The sequence below is a fragment of the Lutra lutra genome, chromosome 12 (assembly GCF_902655055.1).
Source record: "Lutra lutra chromosome 12, mLutLut1.2, whole genome shotgun sequence".
Lineage (NCBI taxonomy): Eukaryota > Metazoa > Chordata > Mammalia > Carnivora > Mustelidae > Lutra > Lutra lutra.
Window position 1 is genome coordinate 15,745,008 of NC_062289.1, and position 19,396 is coordinate 15,764,403.

At 37.9% G+C, this 19,396-nt stretch overlaps 1 protein-coding gene across 1 annotated transcript in view; it reads right to left on the reverse strand.

Annotated features, from left to right (window-relative positions):
* Window positions 1-19,396, reverse strand: part of LOC125082598 (glutamate decarboxylase 1-like) — a 29,529-nt gene that overhangs the window by 560 nt on the left and 9,573 nt on the right. The window contains 9 exon segments of the mRNA XM_047698382.1: window positions 1,319-1,393; window positions 3,602-3,691; window positions 5,307-5,414; window positions 10,568-10,717; window positions 15,478-15,556; window positions 15,659-15,723; window positions 16,689-16,764; window positions 16,766-16,803; window positions 17,318-17,372. Of these exon segments, the coding sequence (XP_047554338.1) occupies window positions 1,319-1,393; window positions 3,602-3,691; window positions 5,307-5,414; window positions 10,568-10,717; window positions 15,478-15,556; window positions 15,659-15,723; window positions 16,689-16,764; window positions 16,766-16,803; window positions 17,318-17,372 (736 nt within the window).

The following is a 19,396-nucleotide window of genomic DNA, read 5'->3' on the forward strand; positions in this document are numbered from 1 at the left end:
AAAACTGACACAGTTTAAAAAAATATTTAACATAACTACTTTATTCTAGCAAAAACCTGTAGCTTGGGCATCATTATTATTCCTATCTCAGAGATGAGCAGAGATCTGCTTGAGTCAGGTGATCTGACAAACGGCTCAACTGCTGGGTAATGAATGTTAATTGCCACAAGGTACTTGACAGATTCTTCGTCATGCACACTTGAGAAGAAACCTACCTCGCTTCAAATTTTGGTTTCATTACTCACCAGAAGCATGATGTTAAACACATTATTTAAACTCTTTAAATCTTCATCTTCTCATTCGTGAAATGGGGATAATAAGTCACTTAAATCACAGCATTAAAGAGAACTGAATGAGACTGTGCAAGCTGAAATGCTTAGCATACCATCTGATATACAGTAAGTGCTCAATTAATGTTAGCTATTATCTCCAAAGTGGAGTTGGAAAACGCTAATGATATCATCAATATGGAGCTGCCTGATTCCATTGTAGAAAACATGGCTGATATGAGTTGGAGAACTGTAAAAGATGTTACTGCCATTGATCGTTAGAGACATTAAAAATGGTGTTGCAGACAGAAAAATGAATTAAATTATTGGATAGAAACATGGTAGACTCACAGTCCCTTCTAAATACAAAGGCAAAGATCGAAAGAGAGAGATGTCAGCTGCTGTCATTCCTGACTCTCGACTCCAAAATACAGAATACCTTATTCATCTGATCTGTTTGAAAAAGAGAAACGTGCTGTGTATGGTTTCATTTTTTACGGAGACAGAATACTATCAAGTGATATTGAAAATGATTTCAATTCAAGAAGTCTTTATTCAGTAAATTCCAACATGTAAATACATGCCAAGTTACTGAATGCCCACAATGGAATTTCCTTTACAAAAATCTTCTAATGGAGGGATTTTTGTCTTTCTCACCCACTAGTGTACTCTGAACACACCAAGAAAAGTAACTGACATTTAACAGATTTTCAATACTTCCAATCACATTCATGAAAATAACAAATACATGAATGAACTTGAACTTATCTTCAGTGAACTGGCTTCCCTTTCATCATCTTAGATAGCAAAGGATAAAGTTCTAATCAATCTCAAAGGATTGAGTTCTAAAAGAGGATATACCACTTATAGGATTCCCCTCTTGTTATCTTTAGCAGCAGATTTTTTTTAAAGTTGCTGTTCACACTTGTATCCAAGCTCATATTGAAGTCTCATAAATCCTTTCCAAGTCTTTCAATTTCATCAATAAGATAGTCAACATCTGCTCGTATCGTGGCAGGGTTAGAAAAAACCATTCGAAAAAAATTTACTTTGTCCCCACATGGCTGGTAGTTTATCATAGCTGTGCCGGCCTCTACCATCTGTGCTTTAATCTTTGGAGCAATCTGTGTGTAAATGTAAATATTATTAGAAGGTAATTTTACAAGTACATGCTCTCCCACATTCTAGATGGCTTACATAACTATAATTAGTTCAGAGTAAATAGCAGGCAATTTAAAACCATCAGGGATAATTTCTTTTTTAAAGATTTTGTTTATTTATTTGACAGACAGAGATCACAAGTGGGCAGAGAGGCAGGCAGAGAGAGAGAGGAAGGGAAGCAGGCTCCCTGCTGAGCAGAGAGCCCGATGTGGGGCTTCATCCCAGGACCCTGGGATCATGACCTGAGCCGAAGGCAGAGGCTTTAACCACTGAGTCACTCAGGCACCCCAATCAGGGATAATTTTTAAGAAGAGGCTTAGTATAGGGAAACAAATACACCCAGCATGTTCTATATTCATACTGTAGCTCTCGTTACTTCATGATTCACAATGACCAAACACTTAAAATAATATAAATGTGCTAGAATGCATCAAAGAAGGTTGTGTGACATTTTGCTTGTATTTATATGGCAATTCAAATAGAAGGATCTGAGAAAGATGTGAGAAGAAAGAGGAAGTGGGAAAAAATAGTGTATTTTGGTATTGTCACTTTCATTATTTGAGTTATTGTATTACATGTTGAGTTCTTCTACAAGGTCACTATTTTGCAGCAAAAACATAGTTACTTTGTAAATTTCGCAGAAACAAATTCCGTCTGCGTAACTGTCCTGTATGGCTCTTCCAACGACAGCACATGCATGAGACTGGATCACATTAGTGATCTCGGGTTATTATTAGAGGGCAAAGTGGCACTAGTGCTTGGGAAAGCCAGAGGAGGGCATTCTAGAACTCTCCAACCTGCTTCTCTTCTCAAAACTTCAGCTTCTGCACACAGTTCACTTTTAAAATGCCACAGATGCTATTCATGACTTAACTTCCCCATAAGTCTGACGTAATGGCTGTGTAGAAGCAAATATATATACTTATCACCCTTATAGTTGGACATTTATGTAGTCAAGACCAAATAATGTAGTCAGGACAAATGTAGTGTCCTTCCCTACTGAATATTATAGTTAACCAAGATGACCATAAAATAATAGATATTAGTATTGGTTGCAATGTAGTATGGAATTGTGTCACGGTCTTCCCCTTGCCTTCTATCCAGGAACATGCCCCGAAGAGAGACGGTTCTCTGGCAAGTGAGCGGTGAGCACCTCGGGGGCCAGCTTGCCAGTCTGTATACACGGGCTCTCAGCTGGTGGTCACTGCCCTCACAGAAGATCATGTGTACAGATTTAGAAAACTGTGAAGGGTTTCACTTAAAACTTTCCTCAAACCATAAAATAATTAAACAAGTGGTATCAGGAGAAGCAAACAGCCAAACAAAACAATCTTTATTTTCACTTAGGACTTCCAAGCCCAGTGCAATTTTGATGACAGAAAAAGCAGAAGGTCTTAAACACCCAAATCAGATAGTTTGTGTTTGGTGTATGGGGGCCGCTCACATTACCCAACGTAAGTGGTCATGACGTTGGCATAACTGAAAGTAAAATGTCTATCTGTGGTGCATGCTTAAGGTTGGTTAAGAACTTATAATAAATATATGTGATAATTATATACACTGGTGGTGATCCTCTTTATTTTAACATATATCATTAAGGTAAAAACAAAATATCCCCCTTGCTATGATATTCATTTGGATTTTTTTTAGTATTTTTGTTCATTGTTCTCTAATAAAATCTCACATTCTTGCTCAGATGGTCTTTCGATGAGTATTTAAAATTTTGTAACACTTCTCCAAATACCTCTTCTATTGCTGTTCAGAATTATGATTATTTATATTCTTGCCTTCTCTCCTACTAAGCTTTCTTGGCCAACTGAGGACTGGGATTCTGTCTAATTCATTTCATACCTCTGACTCCTACGGGAACGTTTGATATATATTAATTGATGAATAGATTAAGCAAAGAGTAGGAAACACAGCATATTGCATATCAAGCACTCAGTAAATATTTTTCAATTATATAAGTTATGACTAGATTAATTTGCAAAATGACTGACATTTGAGATCGAGCGCATCTCTAAACAAGTATTAAATTAATGGCTTGGGAACACATGAACACCACGTACTAGCCAATCAAACTAACATAAAGACACGTTATTTAAAAGGCAATATTAAAATTAGAAACAACACACACACACACACACACACACACACACACATACTTTTACCTTTTGGAGTTCTTGATCTCTTTCAAAATCTTTTGGGATATGTTTAAGTCTTGGTGGAAAATACCAGAAGCAGACATTGGTGAGCTCAGGCTAAATCAAACATAAAAATTATACAAATATCCTTAAAACCATACCTAATTCCTTAAGTATTTCAGCGGTATTTTAATGAATTTCATTATTAATATATTTAAAAATAGTTTTTAAGGACCTAATACATGTTGGACTCTAGACACAGAGACAACAAAAATGGTCACTTCCTCATAGAGTGCTCAGTCTGTCACAGGCTCTCAATGTCTTTCTTGAAAACCTCTCCTACCACAATTCTTGATGATTTTCCTCTCCAGCCAGGTCATCCTCGGTGTGCTCTGATCTGTCAGTTCCCTCAGAGATTGTCAACCACCCACTCCATGACCATTTCTTAAAATATTTTACACAATAATGCTAGTTCCAGTTTCACATTTGAGAAAGGTCTTTTGGATTGAAATATGGATAATGGATTAGAGAAGAGAACAAGTAAAGAGGGAAGAATATTAGATATTAGAATATTAGGCTCTAATTGTTAAGTCAGGAGGGAATGGAGAACACTTCATTCACTAAAGCAGTGGCTGTGGGTACAGATAGGAGGGATTACATTTTCAAAATCTTTGACAGAAATAATTAAGCTCTCTCTGTTAGCTTTTCAAGATGAATTCAAATTTTCTGGTTTCAGTGACTGGGTGTCTTTCACATAGATTAAAAAATGTAAGAGAACTTTACTTAAATTTAAGCTCATTCCAGAGAGGAAAACAAACTAGTAGAGGATGTATAGTATTAAAAAAACAAAACAAAACAAAAAACAGCATTTGGGCACCTGAGTGGCTCAAATGGTTAAGCATCTGATCCTTGACTTCAACTCAGGTCTTGATCTCAGGGTCATGAGATCCAGCCCCAAGTGGGGTCCCACTGGAGCCTGCTTAAGATTTTTTCTCTCTCTTTCTCTCTCTGACCCTTCCCTTCCTCTCTCTCTCTCTCTAGAAAAATTTTAAAATTAAATTAAATTTTAAAAAACAGACTTCTTTACTTCTAGCTTCCACTTAAGACTGCAAGAGAGTCACAAAAATTTAGATGATAATATGGTCAGAGGAAGACAATTTCAAAGACAGACGAAGCACATTTTTTCCCTAACAGTTGTTCTTATTAAAATGGTTTTATGCCATTGGATGGTTGAGTGGGCCTTGGAGAGGAAAATGGACATAATTCTGGCAAAAAAAAAAAAATCTCCATTTTTTCATTAATATCTACTTAGTGGCTTAATAACGATCTACCAAAGATTATCATAATTCAAAGTCCACTTTCTCCTATGACCTACTGTCCAGAAACCCAGCTGCATATTATAACATATGAGAAAAAAAGCCAGAACCAATGAAATTACTCTTATTCTGTGCCAGAGATATCAGAAAAAGCAATTATAACCAAACAGTTTAAATTGTCTTAAAAATGAAAATATTGAATATAATTATCAAATAAAAGTCTTTTGGACCCTTGGCTTACAAGACATAAAACTTAAATGAAACAGGTTTTAAAACCTAAATGGTTTGCATTTAGATAAGAAAAGATAAAATATTTATGATAATTGCTAAGTATACTTTTAAAATTATCTCAGGTAAACTTAGAAAACAAAGTATAAATCCAGTAAATTGTTAAAAAAAAAAAAAGACATCCTTACCTCTGCATCAAACACAAGCTTAAAGTTATCTTTTTTCTTCAAAACCTTATAGAAGTATTTTGCAAGTTCCATATATCTGTTGATCTGTGCCTCAAAGCCACGGGTTCCCTATAAGAAAAACAAAATCAAAGTTTCCATTCAAAACTAAGTCACTTTAAATTACATTGAAAAAGTTCCTGAAATTGATTACAGTTATTTAAACGTACGTTTCAATAAATAAATAAATAAATAAATGTACTTGATTCATAATGTGATTATCATCCTACTCCTGGTAGGTGTTCTCCATTATCACTTCATTTTTATCTCCAGCTCCTCATCCCACTTTGATCCCTGCTGTCTGGGAACTTCAGGCCAGTTACTTAGCATTCCATGCCCCAGTGTCTAGATCTACACGTTTGCTAAATATTTTGACATGTAATTTTCATCTGTCTAGTATGTAGAGGAAATTTTTTAAAATTATATATACTGTTACAACAGTGGAGGAAATACTACAAAGAAAGCCCTTTGCATACTTGCCAGCAGAATGTATTTCAAAATTAATGACTGTTGAGCTTCTGCTACCTCACAGGCATGTAGTTCAGCGCTTGACACACTTGGTTAAATTTACTCTTAGAAGAACCCTATGAGGGGAGCAACTGAGACACAGAATGGTCCAGTATGTCTCCATCCACCTTCTTCCTTGTGATTTCTGCTTGTCTCATGGTACTAAGCACTACAAAAGGGGTGACTTTCCCACTTGTGTTTTCCTCTGAGACCTTCTCTCTGAATCTCAGACTTTAATATTCAACTGCTTATTCAAATCTCCACTGAAATGACTAATGAACACCTCAAAATGACATGCCCAAGACTCAACTCCTGATCTGTCTACACAAACTTATTTCTCCCACAGTTTTTCCAATGTCAATAATGTATTAAGTTGATCCTCTAGTTGCTAAAGCCAAAACTTTAAAGCTCTTGTATCCTTGATCTGCTTTTTCTCCTAGTCCACATCTAATATTTTGGTAAATTTCATCAGGTTTACCTTCAAAATGTAATTAGAATTTTATATACCTTAACCTGTCTGCTGCCGACCCAGTCGGTCTCTCCCCCATTACTGAAATTGCTTCCCAACTGATTTCTTTGCGTCTGTCCACACACCTATGGCCCAAGCTGAGTATATGCATTCATGGTTATTCTAGGCTTTACAATCATATGAAATGGGAGAATACATAAGCCTTTGTCGTCAGAGCTGGCTTCATGGGTATACAACCTGCACAGTCACACAGGCCCTATACTCAGAAGGGTTTTCTGCTTAATTTAATTCTCTGCCATTGCTGTTCTGAAATTCTTTAAAATTTTGCCTTGGGCTTGTGTTTGTAGGTAGAGTAAGGAAAATGTCCTTAATGAGACCATGGACCATGCATGTGAGCTGAGGAGATAGATGCAACTTCCATTTCCTGCCATCCTAATCACACACAGCATTTGCCATGTTCAATGAGCAGAGAATTCCACCAGCCCAGTGCTATATGGAGCTCCGTGACTCTCAGTGCAAGTACAGGTGAACACAACTGAGCCATCAGGGATGCTAAGAGCCCTAAGAAACCACACTTCAGGGGTGCCTGGGTGGCTCAGTCAGTTGGGCAGCTAGCTGCCTTCGTCTCAGGTCATGGTCCCAGGGTCTTGGGATCAAGCCCCACATCGGGCTCTCTGCTTGGTGGTGAGCCCATTTCTCCCTCTCCCTCTGCCTGCCTCTCTGCCTACTTGTGTTCTCTCTGTCAAATAAATAAATAAAATCTTAAAAAAAAAAAGAAAAGAAAGAAAGAAACCACAGTTCATGCTCAAACCAGACCTTGTTTCCAACAGACTTTGCTCCCTTCACTCCTTATCCTTTTCAATGCCTTCAGTGTCTTTCTTCACAGGAAATATACATGTATAGTTTGTGTAACATTTATATTAGGTATGTTTTATATATACATATGTAATACATGTTAAAAAATGTAATTATATGAATATGTAGTTAGAACCAACTCTCAAAATTTTGCAGGAACATTTGGAAAAGGCATTGTTAGATCTGAAATGCTTAAGAATAGGAATGATTCACTATCAATGGACTCATTTCTTGTGATAACCACGTTTTCATCTGAAATGCCAGAAATTCTTGAGGGCAATCTGGTTTTCTGGGGAAGCTATAAACAGTTAAGAAGGGAAGGAGAAAAGTTAACAGAAATTTATTGATGAAGAATGTTCCTACTTTTGATTCTGAATAAATGAGGCCAAGGATCACTGAAGTGATCACTGTACGGTTTACTTCTCTCCAGGAATTGTGCATATAGAGCTCTCAGTGGCATTCATGCATACTGAGCTGCCATTGAAAATATCAAGGTATGTGTCCATATTATGAATGCATCTTTAAACTCTGTGGAAAAAATCTATAAAAGCTGAATATTAAAGGCAATGGCACTTGTAATTTAAGCTTTATTGGTCCCTGTTAGCCCATGTTCTCCAAAAAGCAGACATCATGACGAGATTAAAGGTACCAGGGTTTTATTAGTGGCAGTAGCTGGGAGAAGACAGTAGTAGGAGCTGGTTAGGCTCTGAAGAAGTGAGGCCCTAAGTGAAGGGGAAAGGGAGGCTAAGTGGGAGGAGCTCACTAGACTACCATGAAGCCTGAGGAAAATTCAGAAAGGCCACTGGGGGGGCCTCACAGCAAGTCAGCTGTCAGCAGAGCCTTATGCCTCTCGGGAAGGGGAATGCCTTAGCATCCCTGACAAGCTCAGTCACTGGCTGGGAGAAAACTCCAGGAAACAGCTCCTGGGCAAACATAATTATGAATTTAAAAGAAGCAGATGGAGCTTTTGGACAATTAATCTCCCTGTAGCATTCTCATGGCCAAAACAGATTCATTTTATGAATCCAAAACCAGTCCAACTCATGTAGAAAAATTGATGTAAAAGGAAGCTTTTGTGTTATATTTGCTTTTGCATATATAGTCAATGTTTGTAGCATCTTATATTATTATATGATTTTCTCCTTATTTTTATAACCTATTAGAGCATATTATAGGAAATATGAATTTCATTAACAATGACTCCTCTTTCTACCATCAATGAAGTATTCATTGCATAATTAGAGCAAAGGAGGACAAAACAGAATTTTTCAAACTTGCAAGTCAACTCTCTTTCCAACCTGCCATGGATATTCCCTGAAGTTGATTTCCAGGGTGAGAAGTGTTTTTTTCATGGGAAAAGCATTTCCATTCCAGTGTATACTGAGTTTTTATGTAATCATCTGCGCCCACTGAAAGGGTAATAAAATCTTTATCTCCCCAGGAGTCAAATACTTTTCATGCTGGGGTAGAATGGGATAGAGACTTCCTTTTCTCCACCAAAAGAAGATTCCTTAGCATTCAGGACGTTCACATGAGCTCTCTCTCCTTCCCTTCCTCTCTCAGCGTGGGTGTGCCAGCTCATGTACAAGATTCCAGTTTCCTAATTGCAGGTCTCTGTCCTATGGTAGAAATCTCCTTTGCACACTTAGATGTGCCACCTGAGGGGAACCAGGGGTGTGGGAAACTGACACTGAGATATCCTCTAAGTAAATAGTTGATCTTCCTCTGATTCAGAAACCTGTGTTTATAGGAAGGATGAAGTACATAAATATAGAAACTAAATATTCATTGGTCATATCTGGTTTGTAGAAGGCCAGACAAGGTGGCCCAAGTACACAATTCTCTGATGGTCTGGCTTAATCCAGGCCAAATGTGCTCATCTGTACCTTTTGAACCGCAGGTCACAGGCCATTAGCAGGTAATAGAACTAGTTAAGTGGGTCATACCAGCTTTTCTTTCAAAGAGAAAGAGTAGGATAAAAAATATTAGAGAATTTCATATTATAAGGTATTTTCTTGAAACTTCTGTTTTAATTATGTGTGTGTATGTAATTATTGGGCCACAACATAAAATGTATTTCTTACTCTGGATTGCATTAACAAGGTTAAATGCCATTCCTTTATTGTATAAAGGTATAGATGAACTATATGATCCTTTTCATAATCCCTTATATACATAATTTCCTTTTTAAATGTTTTGGTACATATTGAGCAGTTGCTAGTTCAAGGATAAACCTGTTGGCCAGTATCTAGGGGTATATACTTGTTTAAGGTAAGTCAAGGTATATGCCGTGACTGACAGCTAAGCTTTGGCAGAACCAGCAACATCTTATAGAATTCAGGAGGCCTAGGAGAATATTTACATAAATAAAATCTATACAGAGTCAGACTGAGGGGTATTTGGATTTTCCAGTGTCTGAGAGAGCTACACAAAATTTTGGGCTTCATGTTTGCAAAAATTAGAACTTAGAATAAAGGAAGTCTAACAAAATTTCTGAAGTGGGTATCTAAAAATCTTCAGAAAAAGAACTTAGAGAATGCCTATCTTCAAATATTGAAAATTATCAGTGAACCTCCAAGACGAACTAATGCCTGATTGTCTTCCCGAGTAACTAATGATCTTGTATGAGAGTGCGGACTCTACATTAGGTTACTGCTGGGTGACTTCTGTGAAAAGAGGTGTCTCTGGTTTTGTGCTAATAGATTTCTAACAACAACAACAACAACTACAAAAAAAGACTTCAACTTAAACAGCAGCATTGGTAATACATTAGAGATGGCGTTAGCTCATGTCAGAACTTTCTGCACAGAACCCAGTGACCATCTTTCTATGGAGGACTGGGAATGGAGTGATAGAAAGAGCTTCTCAAAGCATGCCAATTATTTCAGTGAAAACTTACAAATAAGGGGCCGGCGAAGGGTACAGAACATGTCCTGCCATGGTCATAATCTTCGGAGAGACCATCTGCTGACCTTGACTCCAAGGCAGACTGCACACCCATGTAATAAGTAAGGGTTCACGTCTGAGAATCTATGTTGACTTCAAGTCTACCTGACTATTAACAATTCCAATGAGTAGGAGGGAAAAATCATTTTTTAAAAAAGTTACAGACAAGTTTATATTCTTAACAGATTTTTATTCCTACAGTTAGGGAGAATATATAGTGACAGTGCAAGATGCCAAATTTTTTTCCACCTCAGTTAGAATTTAGACCTGAGGAGCCAACTTGTCATCTGTAATTAGAAATACAGAGGTTTCCTTGAGAGATGTTTAGGAAAATAAGGAGGCTAAAGCTTTGGAAAAGATGCCCAAACAGAACTCTAAAAAGAATGGAATAGTCTATACTCTTTACCCAAATGAAGAGGACCTAATAAAAGGGATGACAAATTCCTACCTTTGCTTTCCACATTAACCACAGCTTAAAGACATCAACATGTCGGCCACACTGAATAGTTTTATCCCCAGTGTCAAAGTCCACATTGTAGAGTTTATCTGGCTGCAAAAGATAGCCAGCTCGCATCCGGTTGCATGCTTCCAGAAGACCCTAAAGAAGGAATAATATATCGATATGCAGGTTATATACATTTCAATAAGAAACCACCACTATTTATTTCAATTAACTTAGCATTTCTACTCTACCTGTACTCTTTGGGGGGTTCCCTTCATTTATTTTATTTTTTAAAATTTTAGGAACTTTTGTATTTTAATTCCAGTAAAGTTAACATACGGTGTTATATTCGTTTCAGGTGTGCAATGTAGTGATTCGACAATTCTGTATGTTACTCAGTATATGCACTTTTAAAGAGAATTTTGTTTATTTTATATAAAAAATGCTACTTTTCTAGGATTTTAGTGCATCTAGTTGTTCTTTGGGTTTATCTGGAACAACAGATTGTGTAATTGGAGTAACACGATTTCTCTATTTCTAACTTTTCACAGAGTCCTTGAGGTTTTGCTGCTCTTTTTGAAACTACTTGCTACTGTATATTGAAGTTAATGAGAACTGAGGGCCTTGTTCACTTGCACTAAACTATCCCATGAATCAGCCGTTTGGGTTCCTGTCAGCAAAGCGCTCTGAGAGTCACAGTCGGTGGAGAATAAAGTAATCCTTTTGTGCTTCTCTCATAAAAGATGTTGAAAGAATGGAGAAACATTTGCTTTGGATGGTTAAGAAGTAATCACTAGAGGGGCACCTGGGTGGCTCAGTGGGTTAAGCCTCTGCTTTCGGCTCAGGTCATGATCTCAGGGTCCTGGGATCAAGCCCCGCATCAGGCTCTCTGCTCAGTGGGGAGCCTGCTTCCCCCTCTCTCTGCCTGCCTCTCTGCCTACTTGTGATCTCTGTCAAAGGAATAAATAAAATCTTCAAAACAAAAAACAAAAACCAAAAAAAATAAGAGGTAATCACTAGAGAAAAGGTATGCTTCCCGTCCCCCAGTTAAAGAGAGGCTTTTCTCAAAGGGTGTGTCCAGAGAGAGCACCACCCAGGCCAATGCACATGCGCAGATGGGGTACTGTTTAAGTAGACATGAAGTGCAACTTTTGTACAAGAAGCAAATAACAATATATTTATTATGTGTTTATTATAACTGGCCTCTTCACAAATACTACATCATTTGAGCCTCACAGAAAACTCACAGCTGAGGTACTATTGTGTATCATTTTTGCAGACTGAGGGAACGGATACGTCAACATAGTGAGCAATTTTCAAGGTCACATAACCTAACAGTGATCCATCTGGGATCTTTCTTGGAGCCTGTGGAAGGCTAACTTCGAAGGAAAAATCTCACACTCCTTTGTTTAGGATAGGCTTGTGGATCAGGGCAAAGGAGCGCAATATAGTGGCAGGAACCGAATTAGGGGAAAAGGAATAGAAATGATACCTTGAAAAGACTCCCTTAGTGTCTACATGTTGGGAATCCTCCTTACACATGAAATATTTTCTCTTTAGTCTATTTCAAACTCCCTTTTTAATGTTATGTTAGCAAGAGCCGGAGCCTATTTAAAATACTTTAAAACATATAATCAGTATAGCTTTTATCCACTCTCCTGATGTGACGAGTAAGCTACAGTTAGTCATAGTTACTCCCAACTGTCTCACGTTGTGCAGGGCCATGGAGTTGTGGCGAGCAAGGGTGGAAATGCCCTGCCCCACTGACTTACAAGCTGGGCTGCTGGAGGGTGGGTGGGTTGGACACGAAACCAAATGTGGCATATGTGGATGTGAAATTGTACCCAGGATAAGTGTTAGGAAGGAATTTCATAGTATTGGAATATTCTTCTCTAAGGATCAAGGATTTTACTTCATCAGAAGGTCTAGGAAAGCTTCCGGTGAAAAGTCATTTTCAAGTTCAGTAGGAGCTAAACTAAGAAGATGCTGGGGGAAGGTGTGGGAGACAAAGTGGAGCCACACCCTGATAGGTAGGAGGAGAAACTCCTGCCAAGGTCACAGGGGAAGAGCTGCATGGCTCCTTCGTGGAAGTGAGGGCAGGTCAAGGGATATCAAGGGCAAAAAGCAAAGGAAACACAAGATGAATGGGAGAGCGGAAAAGGGCATGGGCTGTACCTCCCAGGCCTTGTAGGCTGCGTCAGGGATTTCAATCCCCATCCTAAAAGCAATGAGGAGCCACTGAATGGGTTTCAGTTTTGCATTATGAAAAAGTCCTTCTGGATGAAAGAGATTGACATGATTAGCACTTCATTTCAAAAACACATGGCACTTCATTTCCCTTACACAATTAAATAAAAGAAACTTAAAATTAGTTTTAATTGTATTTTATGTAAAGTTACAGCAAAATATATATACTTAAGTGCCTTTTCAGCATCAGAAAATATATTAATATTGAATATACTTGGTTTAAATGGCTCATTAAGGCATGAATCAAAATGGCCTAATGTGAAACCTTAGGGGCACTCAGATGGTTTAATAGATAAGAATCAAATGCTCCTCTTAATTTAAGGATACACCACAATAGGCTTATTTTCCAGAGATTACCTTAAAAATAGTGAAACCTTTAGTAGTTTGGGGGTTCTGTTCTCCCTCCACTGACAATCTATCTGTCTTTAGGAAAAGAAAAAAAGGAGTATAAAACAAGAAAAGAGAAACTGAACTTCTTTGAGGAACACATGATATGTGGTAAGAGAATAAAATGTACTATTTCAATATACTCATTATGGGTGAAGAAATCAGGGAAGATGGCAAAACATTTGTTTTTGAGTCCTAAACATAAAGGTATCAGAAATCTGAACGTCGAGGACAGACCTGGCAGCAACAGGAAGAGGGAGCAAACTCCGAAGCTTCTAAAGGAAAAAAAATGTAGTCAAACTGTCATTTCTGTGTATGGGACACACAGGAACAGACAGGAAAGAGTAGCTTATTAACCTGCAGGCTTCAAACACAAGGCAGCCACCCTTTTGTTGATGGGATATGGAAAGAATATGGCTGCCGTGTGGCCAACTTCACAGTCTGAAGCAGAACTCAAAGTTCCAGCCTGCACTTCTGAGAAAGAACAAAGACCCTCTCAGAAGAGGCAAAATGATTGGGACTCCTGGGTGAGTCATTTGGTTAAGCTGCTGCCATTGGCTCAGGTCATGACCTCAGGGTCCTGGGATCAAATCCCGCATGGGGCTCCTTACTCAGCAGAGAGCCCGCTTCTCCCTCTACCTGTTCTGCCTGCTGCTCCCCAGCTTGTGCTCTCTCTCTGACAAATAAATAAAATCTTAAAAAAAAAAAAAAAGAAGAGACAAAGTGGGCACTGAGTACTCAAGAGTGAGTTTCTTAAATTCCACACAGAAGTGAGATCATATGGTATTTATCTTTCTCTCACTGCCTTACTTTGCTTAAGCAAGATGCCATCTAGCTCCATTCACGTTGTTGCAAAAGGCAAAATTTCATTCTTTTTTATGGCTGAGAGAGAGAAGTAAATCAAGAAACACACTCTTAACTACAGAGGACAAACTGATGGTCCTCAGAGGGGAGTAGTGCGACAGATGGGCAACACAGGTGATGGGGATGAAGGAGGGCACTTGGGATGAGCACCAGGCGTTGCATAAATATATTGAATCTCTATATTGTACACTGTATGTTAACTAACTGGAATTTAAATACTATTTAAAAATAAATTAAAATAATTTTTTTTTAAAAGACTGAGGACTGCCTTAAAGTTAATGCAGTTTGTTTTAAGAACACAGACACTTTATTTTTACATCCAAAGTCTTTGGATTGCTGGTGAGTAGGAAAGAAAACAAAGCTATAAATGATACTACACAAGATGAATTTGCATTTCTGACAATGACATGGAGATAAGAATTCCTAAGCTGCATTTTATCACTGCATCCCTCCTTGGAGGAGATCATGGGCTTATCTCTTTGTGTAACATTGGGTTTACTACTGATGGAGATAAAACACAAAAACGTATAAGGAGATAATAATTTCATACAACCCATAAATTTGTGCTATGCTAAATATACTGCAGTTACTCATACTTATCTGCATTTAAAATGAGCAACATTTTTGGCCCTACACTTCAAATAACAAATGGCTCCAGTGGGCCAAACGTGATCTCTAAGAGACATTTTTGTTTGCTTGTAGTGTTTTTAGTAAGTGGGGCATGAGGGATCAGGTTTTCTGTAGACCCTATCGCCACCCATGGTGTGATCCCAGATCTTATCCACACATGGAGTTAACACCTGTCCTTACACTCATTGGGTCTTGTGGCACCTAAATGGCCCAGTGACTGCTACTTAAAGATCAAGGGGGAAGGATCAGTTTAGGAGGGCAAATTGTGCTGCACTGTGCTAATTCACGGAGGCCATAATTATTTTGGTTTTAAACATTCACAATGAAGCTAGACAAGACATCCATCACCGCACTAATTAAAAATAGAAATCATTGGGCGCTTGGTGGCTTAGTTGTTAAGCGTTTGCCTTTGGCTCAGGTCATGATCCCAGGGTCCTGGGATTGAGCCCCAACATCAGGCTCCCTGCTCTGTGGGAAGCCTGCTTCCTCCTCTCCCACTCTCCCTGCTTGTATTCCCTCTTTCACTGTCTCTCCCTCTTAAATAAATAAAATCTTAAAAAAAAAAAAAAGTGGGGTGCCTGGGTGGTTCAGTGGGTTAGGGCCTCTGCCTTTGGCTCGGGTGTTGATCCCGGGGTCATGGGATCATGGGATCGAGCCCTGCATCGGGCTCTCTGCTCAGCAGGGAGCCTGTTTCCCCCTCTCTCTGCCTGCCTCTCTGCCTACTTGTGATCTCTCTCTGTCAAATAAATCAATATAATATTTAAAAAAGAAAGAAAGAAATCATTTACTTTTTCCCGGATCAGGATAGCAGAGCACTGAAGGGGGACACCCATGAGTTTATGTGGATTCCAGCTCACAGAGTTGGCCCTAGGTGATAAAACAGCTTCAATCAGCGCTCAAGGTCTAATGAAAGAGAATAGAAGCCTAAACAGGTTATTTTGCTTTCACAAGTAATGGCGCAGGTCTTACCTTTCAATGCCACTGAGTTTATGGGCGTGGTTTCTGGACAGCAACAGTCCACCTCCCCAGGCTGCCTACAGGTATAAAAGATATTCGTTGTTCTATTAATTCTTTCTTTTTAAATAGCATTCGTGACTTTTTCCCATGTTAAATTGATTTCAAAAGTTGATGAAGCTTTAATTGCTGTGCTAGATAATTATAAACTTGGCTATCGTTATACTCCTTATAAGAACAATGCATTTTAAAATTTCCTCCTATGAATTCTCATTGCCTATTCGTGTCATGGTAAAGCTTTATAAAGGTTTCTAATTAATTCAGACACCTTCTGCATAATTTCCAGAGACAGATAAAAAGGTTGGCATCAAATTTGGCAATACCACAGAAAAATTAACATCTCTACCAGATTGTATAACTTTAAATTTGTCTAACTCTTACCAAAGCTGAAGAAAGTTTTGCCCAAAGTCATTGTACTAAATTAATAGCATCAAAAATTGTTATTTCTTTAATAGGTATTAATTTTAAAATATTTATTAGAGTAATGAACTAAATCTTCTTTTGATTTAAAGTCAGGTTTAAGGGGCACCAGGGTGGCTCAGTTGGTTAAGCACCCGACTCTTGATTTTGGCTCAGGTCATGATCTCAGGGTCTGGAGATTGAGCCCCACATCAGGTTCTACTCTCAGTGTGGAGTCAGCTTGAGATTCTCTTCCTCTCCCTCTGCTCCTTCCTTCCCCTACTCGCACATGAGCACTCTCTCTCTCAAATAAAAATAAATAAATAAATAAAATCAGGTTTAACTATTTCTTCAAATTGATCTTCTAAATTGTTGGTTGAAGAGAGGTTTGGGCTCTTTAAAAACATTGATACATTTGTAGCTCTTTCCAGGCTAGTATATTAAGTCTATTTTATTCATTAGAAAAATGAGTTTCCAGAGAAAACTTCATCGGGGCTGCAATGCCAATGAAGTGATTCTAAGGACTGCTCATAGGACACATTTTTTAAAGCAGTAGTTTTGAGTCAGACTAAAGGAGGGGACTCACATCCACGTGCATCCAGAGTCTGTGCATCTCACAAATATCGGCGATGTCGTGGAGAGGGTCGAAGGCCCCAAACACTGGTGCCAGCTGTGGCTGTGACACAGAAAGGAGTCTGGCCCTGGTGACAACACAAGCTGAGTTGTGGGTGCGGCCTCAGGAGGCACAGGAATAGTCCTGTCACTTCACCACTGCACTCCTCGCATCAGGAAGCTAGAAGACTTGAACATGAACCCTAAGTACCTAACAATTTCAAATATTCTGAGGTATCTCCAGGATTGGAGGAAGTAGTGTAACCATAAAAGGAACTCATATCACTGCCTCTAAGTTTTAGTTATTATATTTCTCTCCAAATTTATTTTTGCAAAATAATACCATGAAAATGGAGATGACCAAATTCCTTTGTGTAGTCCTTGTCCTGATAACTTTTCATTGGATATCTGACAGAAAATTATGGAGAGAAATACCGCAATCTTAACTTAATTATTTCACTTTAATTTTATAAGGAATTTCCTACATTTAGGGGTTATCTTATTTCTCCTGGTAATTACCTTACCAGTTGTTTTCCACCAATGAAAATAGGTAAAGAAAATAAAAATGAATTTACATGTTAAGTATGGAGCTATAGAACATACCTTTGTTTTAGCAGGTAATATATTTTTCTCTAACTCAGCTGGAATCATCTTTCCCCTTAAAAATACAAATACACACTGATTCATTATGAGTACTTGAATATGCATACCAATTCTACCAATGAGAAGAATAAATGATACACAAGACTAAAAACAATTAGTTTTTAGTGTCTCCCTAAGGCATTTATATGTCCATAAACAGATATTGGGTAAATGTTCAGTTCCCCAAAACTAACAGTAAATATCATGTTGAATTAAAGAATGTTTAGTGTGCTATTCAGTCATCTTAAAATTTGCATTACTTAAGCTTTCTAAGACAGATGTAGAATGATAATCTTTCAAGTGATTAAATTTCAACTTATTATATTTTATGTCTAAAGACTTATTTATTTATTTATTTATCAGAGAGAGAGAGAGAGAGAGAGAGAGCGCAAACATACAAGCAGGGGGAGGGACAGAGCAAGAAAGAGAAGCAGGTTCCCTACTGAGCAGTTTAAAGTAAAAACCTCTTCTCTGGCACATACCCTCACCCTTACCCTGGCTGTAACCCTAACCTAACCCAAGATCTGAGGGGGAGGGGAAGATACGTATATATACACACAATGGACTATTACGCAGCCATAAAAAAGAATGAAATTCTGCCATTTGCAATGACGTGGATGGAGCTAGAGGGTATTACGCTAAGCAAAGTAAGTCAGTCAGAGAAAGACAAATACCATATGATTTCACTCATATGCAGAATTTAGGCAAAAAAACAAATGAGCAAATGGGGAAAGAGGCAAATCATGAAATAAACTTTCAGCTCTAGAGAACAAACTGATGGTCATCAGATGGGAGGTGTGTGGGGGATGGGTGAAACAGGTGATGGGGATGAAGGAGGGCTCTAGTTGTGAAGAGCGCTGGTGTTGCACGGTAGTGTTGAATCACTATATTGCACACCAGTACCTAATATTACACTGTATGTTAAGTAACTGGAATTTAAATAAAAACTTAAAAAAAAAAGTAAAAGCCTCTTGACATCAAGGTATAAAAATCAGGTATCCAGTTGGGGAGGGAGGAAAAAGGGTGGCAAATTTCAGATGGCCTTCATGTTTCTTCACAGCAAATACCTGAGGGAAACAAGTCAAGACTCATCTACTCGATCTGGGTATCACACTGAAACCCAGCATGCCTACTGGTGATTCACTAGAAGCATTCCCGCTAACGTCAGGATGCTCACTACCATCAGTATTATAGCATTTTTCTCTGAAGAAATTATCTGTTATTTAAATGTATGATAGAAAGAAAAAGAAAGAAAGGGAAAAAAAAAAGGAAGGAAGGAAGGAAGGAAGGAAGGAAGGAAGGAAGGGGAAGAGAAGAACAAAGAAAAGAGAAGAAAAAAGGAAAGAGGGAAAAAAAACCCTAATGGGAGTACATATGGCAGTGTACCAGGAATACCTAAAATTATGTATTAAAAAGCTTATGAAAATAATAAGAATGTTGAGCAACTGGGTGCTTACAGGAGTAAATCATATTCCTATTTATATAAACAAATTGTTGTGAATAAATAATAGAATATCCCGTTCATAATAATAAAAAAGATGTAAAGTATCTTGGGCAGGGGTGATTCTCAGGAAATGTACCCAGAAGACATAAAGAAAATCAAACAACTTATGACCAAGTACTGAATAATAAACTTATAGAACACATCTGCAAGATACTTTTTATTCATTTATTTTATGTTTCAGATTTTCTAAATACATAAAGACTCCTTACGAGCCAATAACAAATAATAAACAACCAATGAAAAATGAGCAAAGCACACGAATAGACAAATCACAGTTATACACAATTTCTGGTCAGAATTTTCAATAATAAAAGTATTGTTAATATTCAGGGTTGGCACTGTAGATAAGAGCATCAATTAACTTAAAAATGTTTGAAGGGTAAAAAAAAATCTTTATGAAATTTTAAATCCAGACATCCTTTGAATCAATAGTTCAGTTTCCAGGAATTCATGTGAGACATTCAAACACAGACTCTCAAATAATTTGATACAATGATGTTCATTTAATCATTGTTCTTAAACACTAACATCTAGGG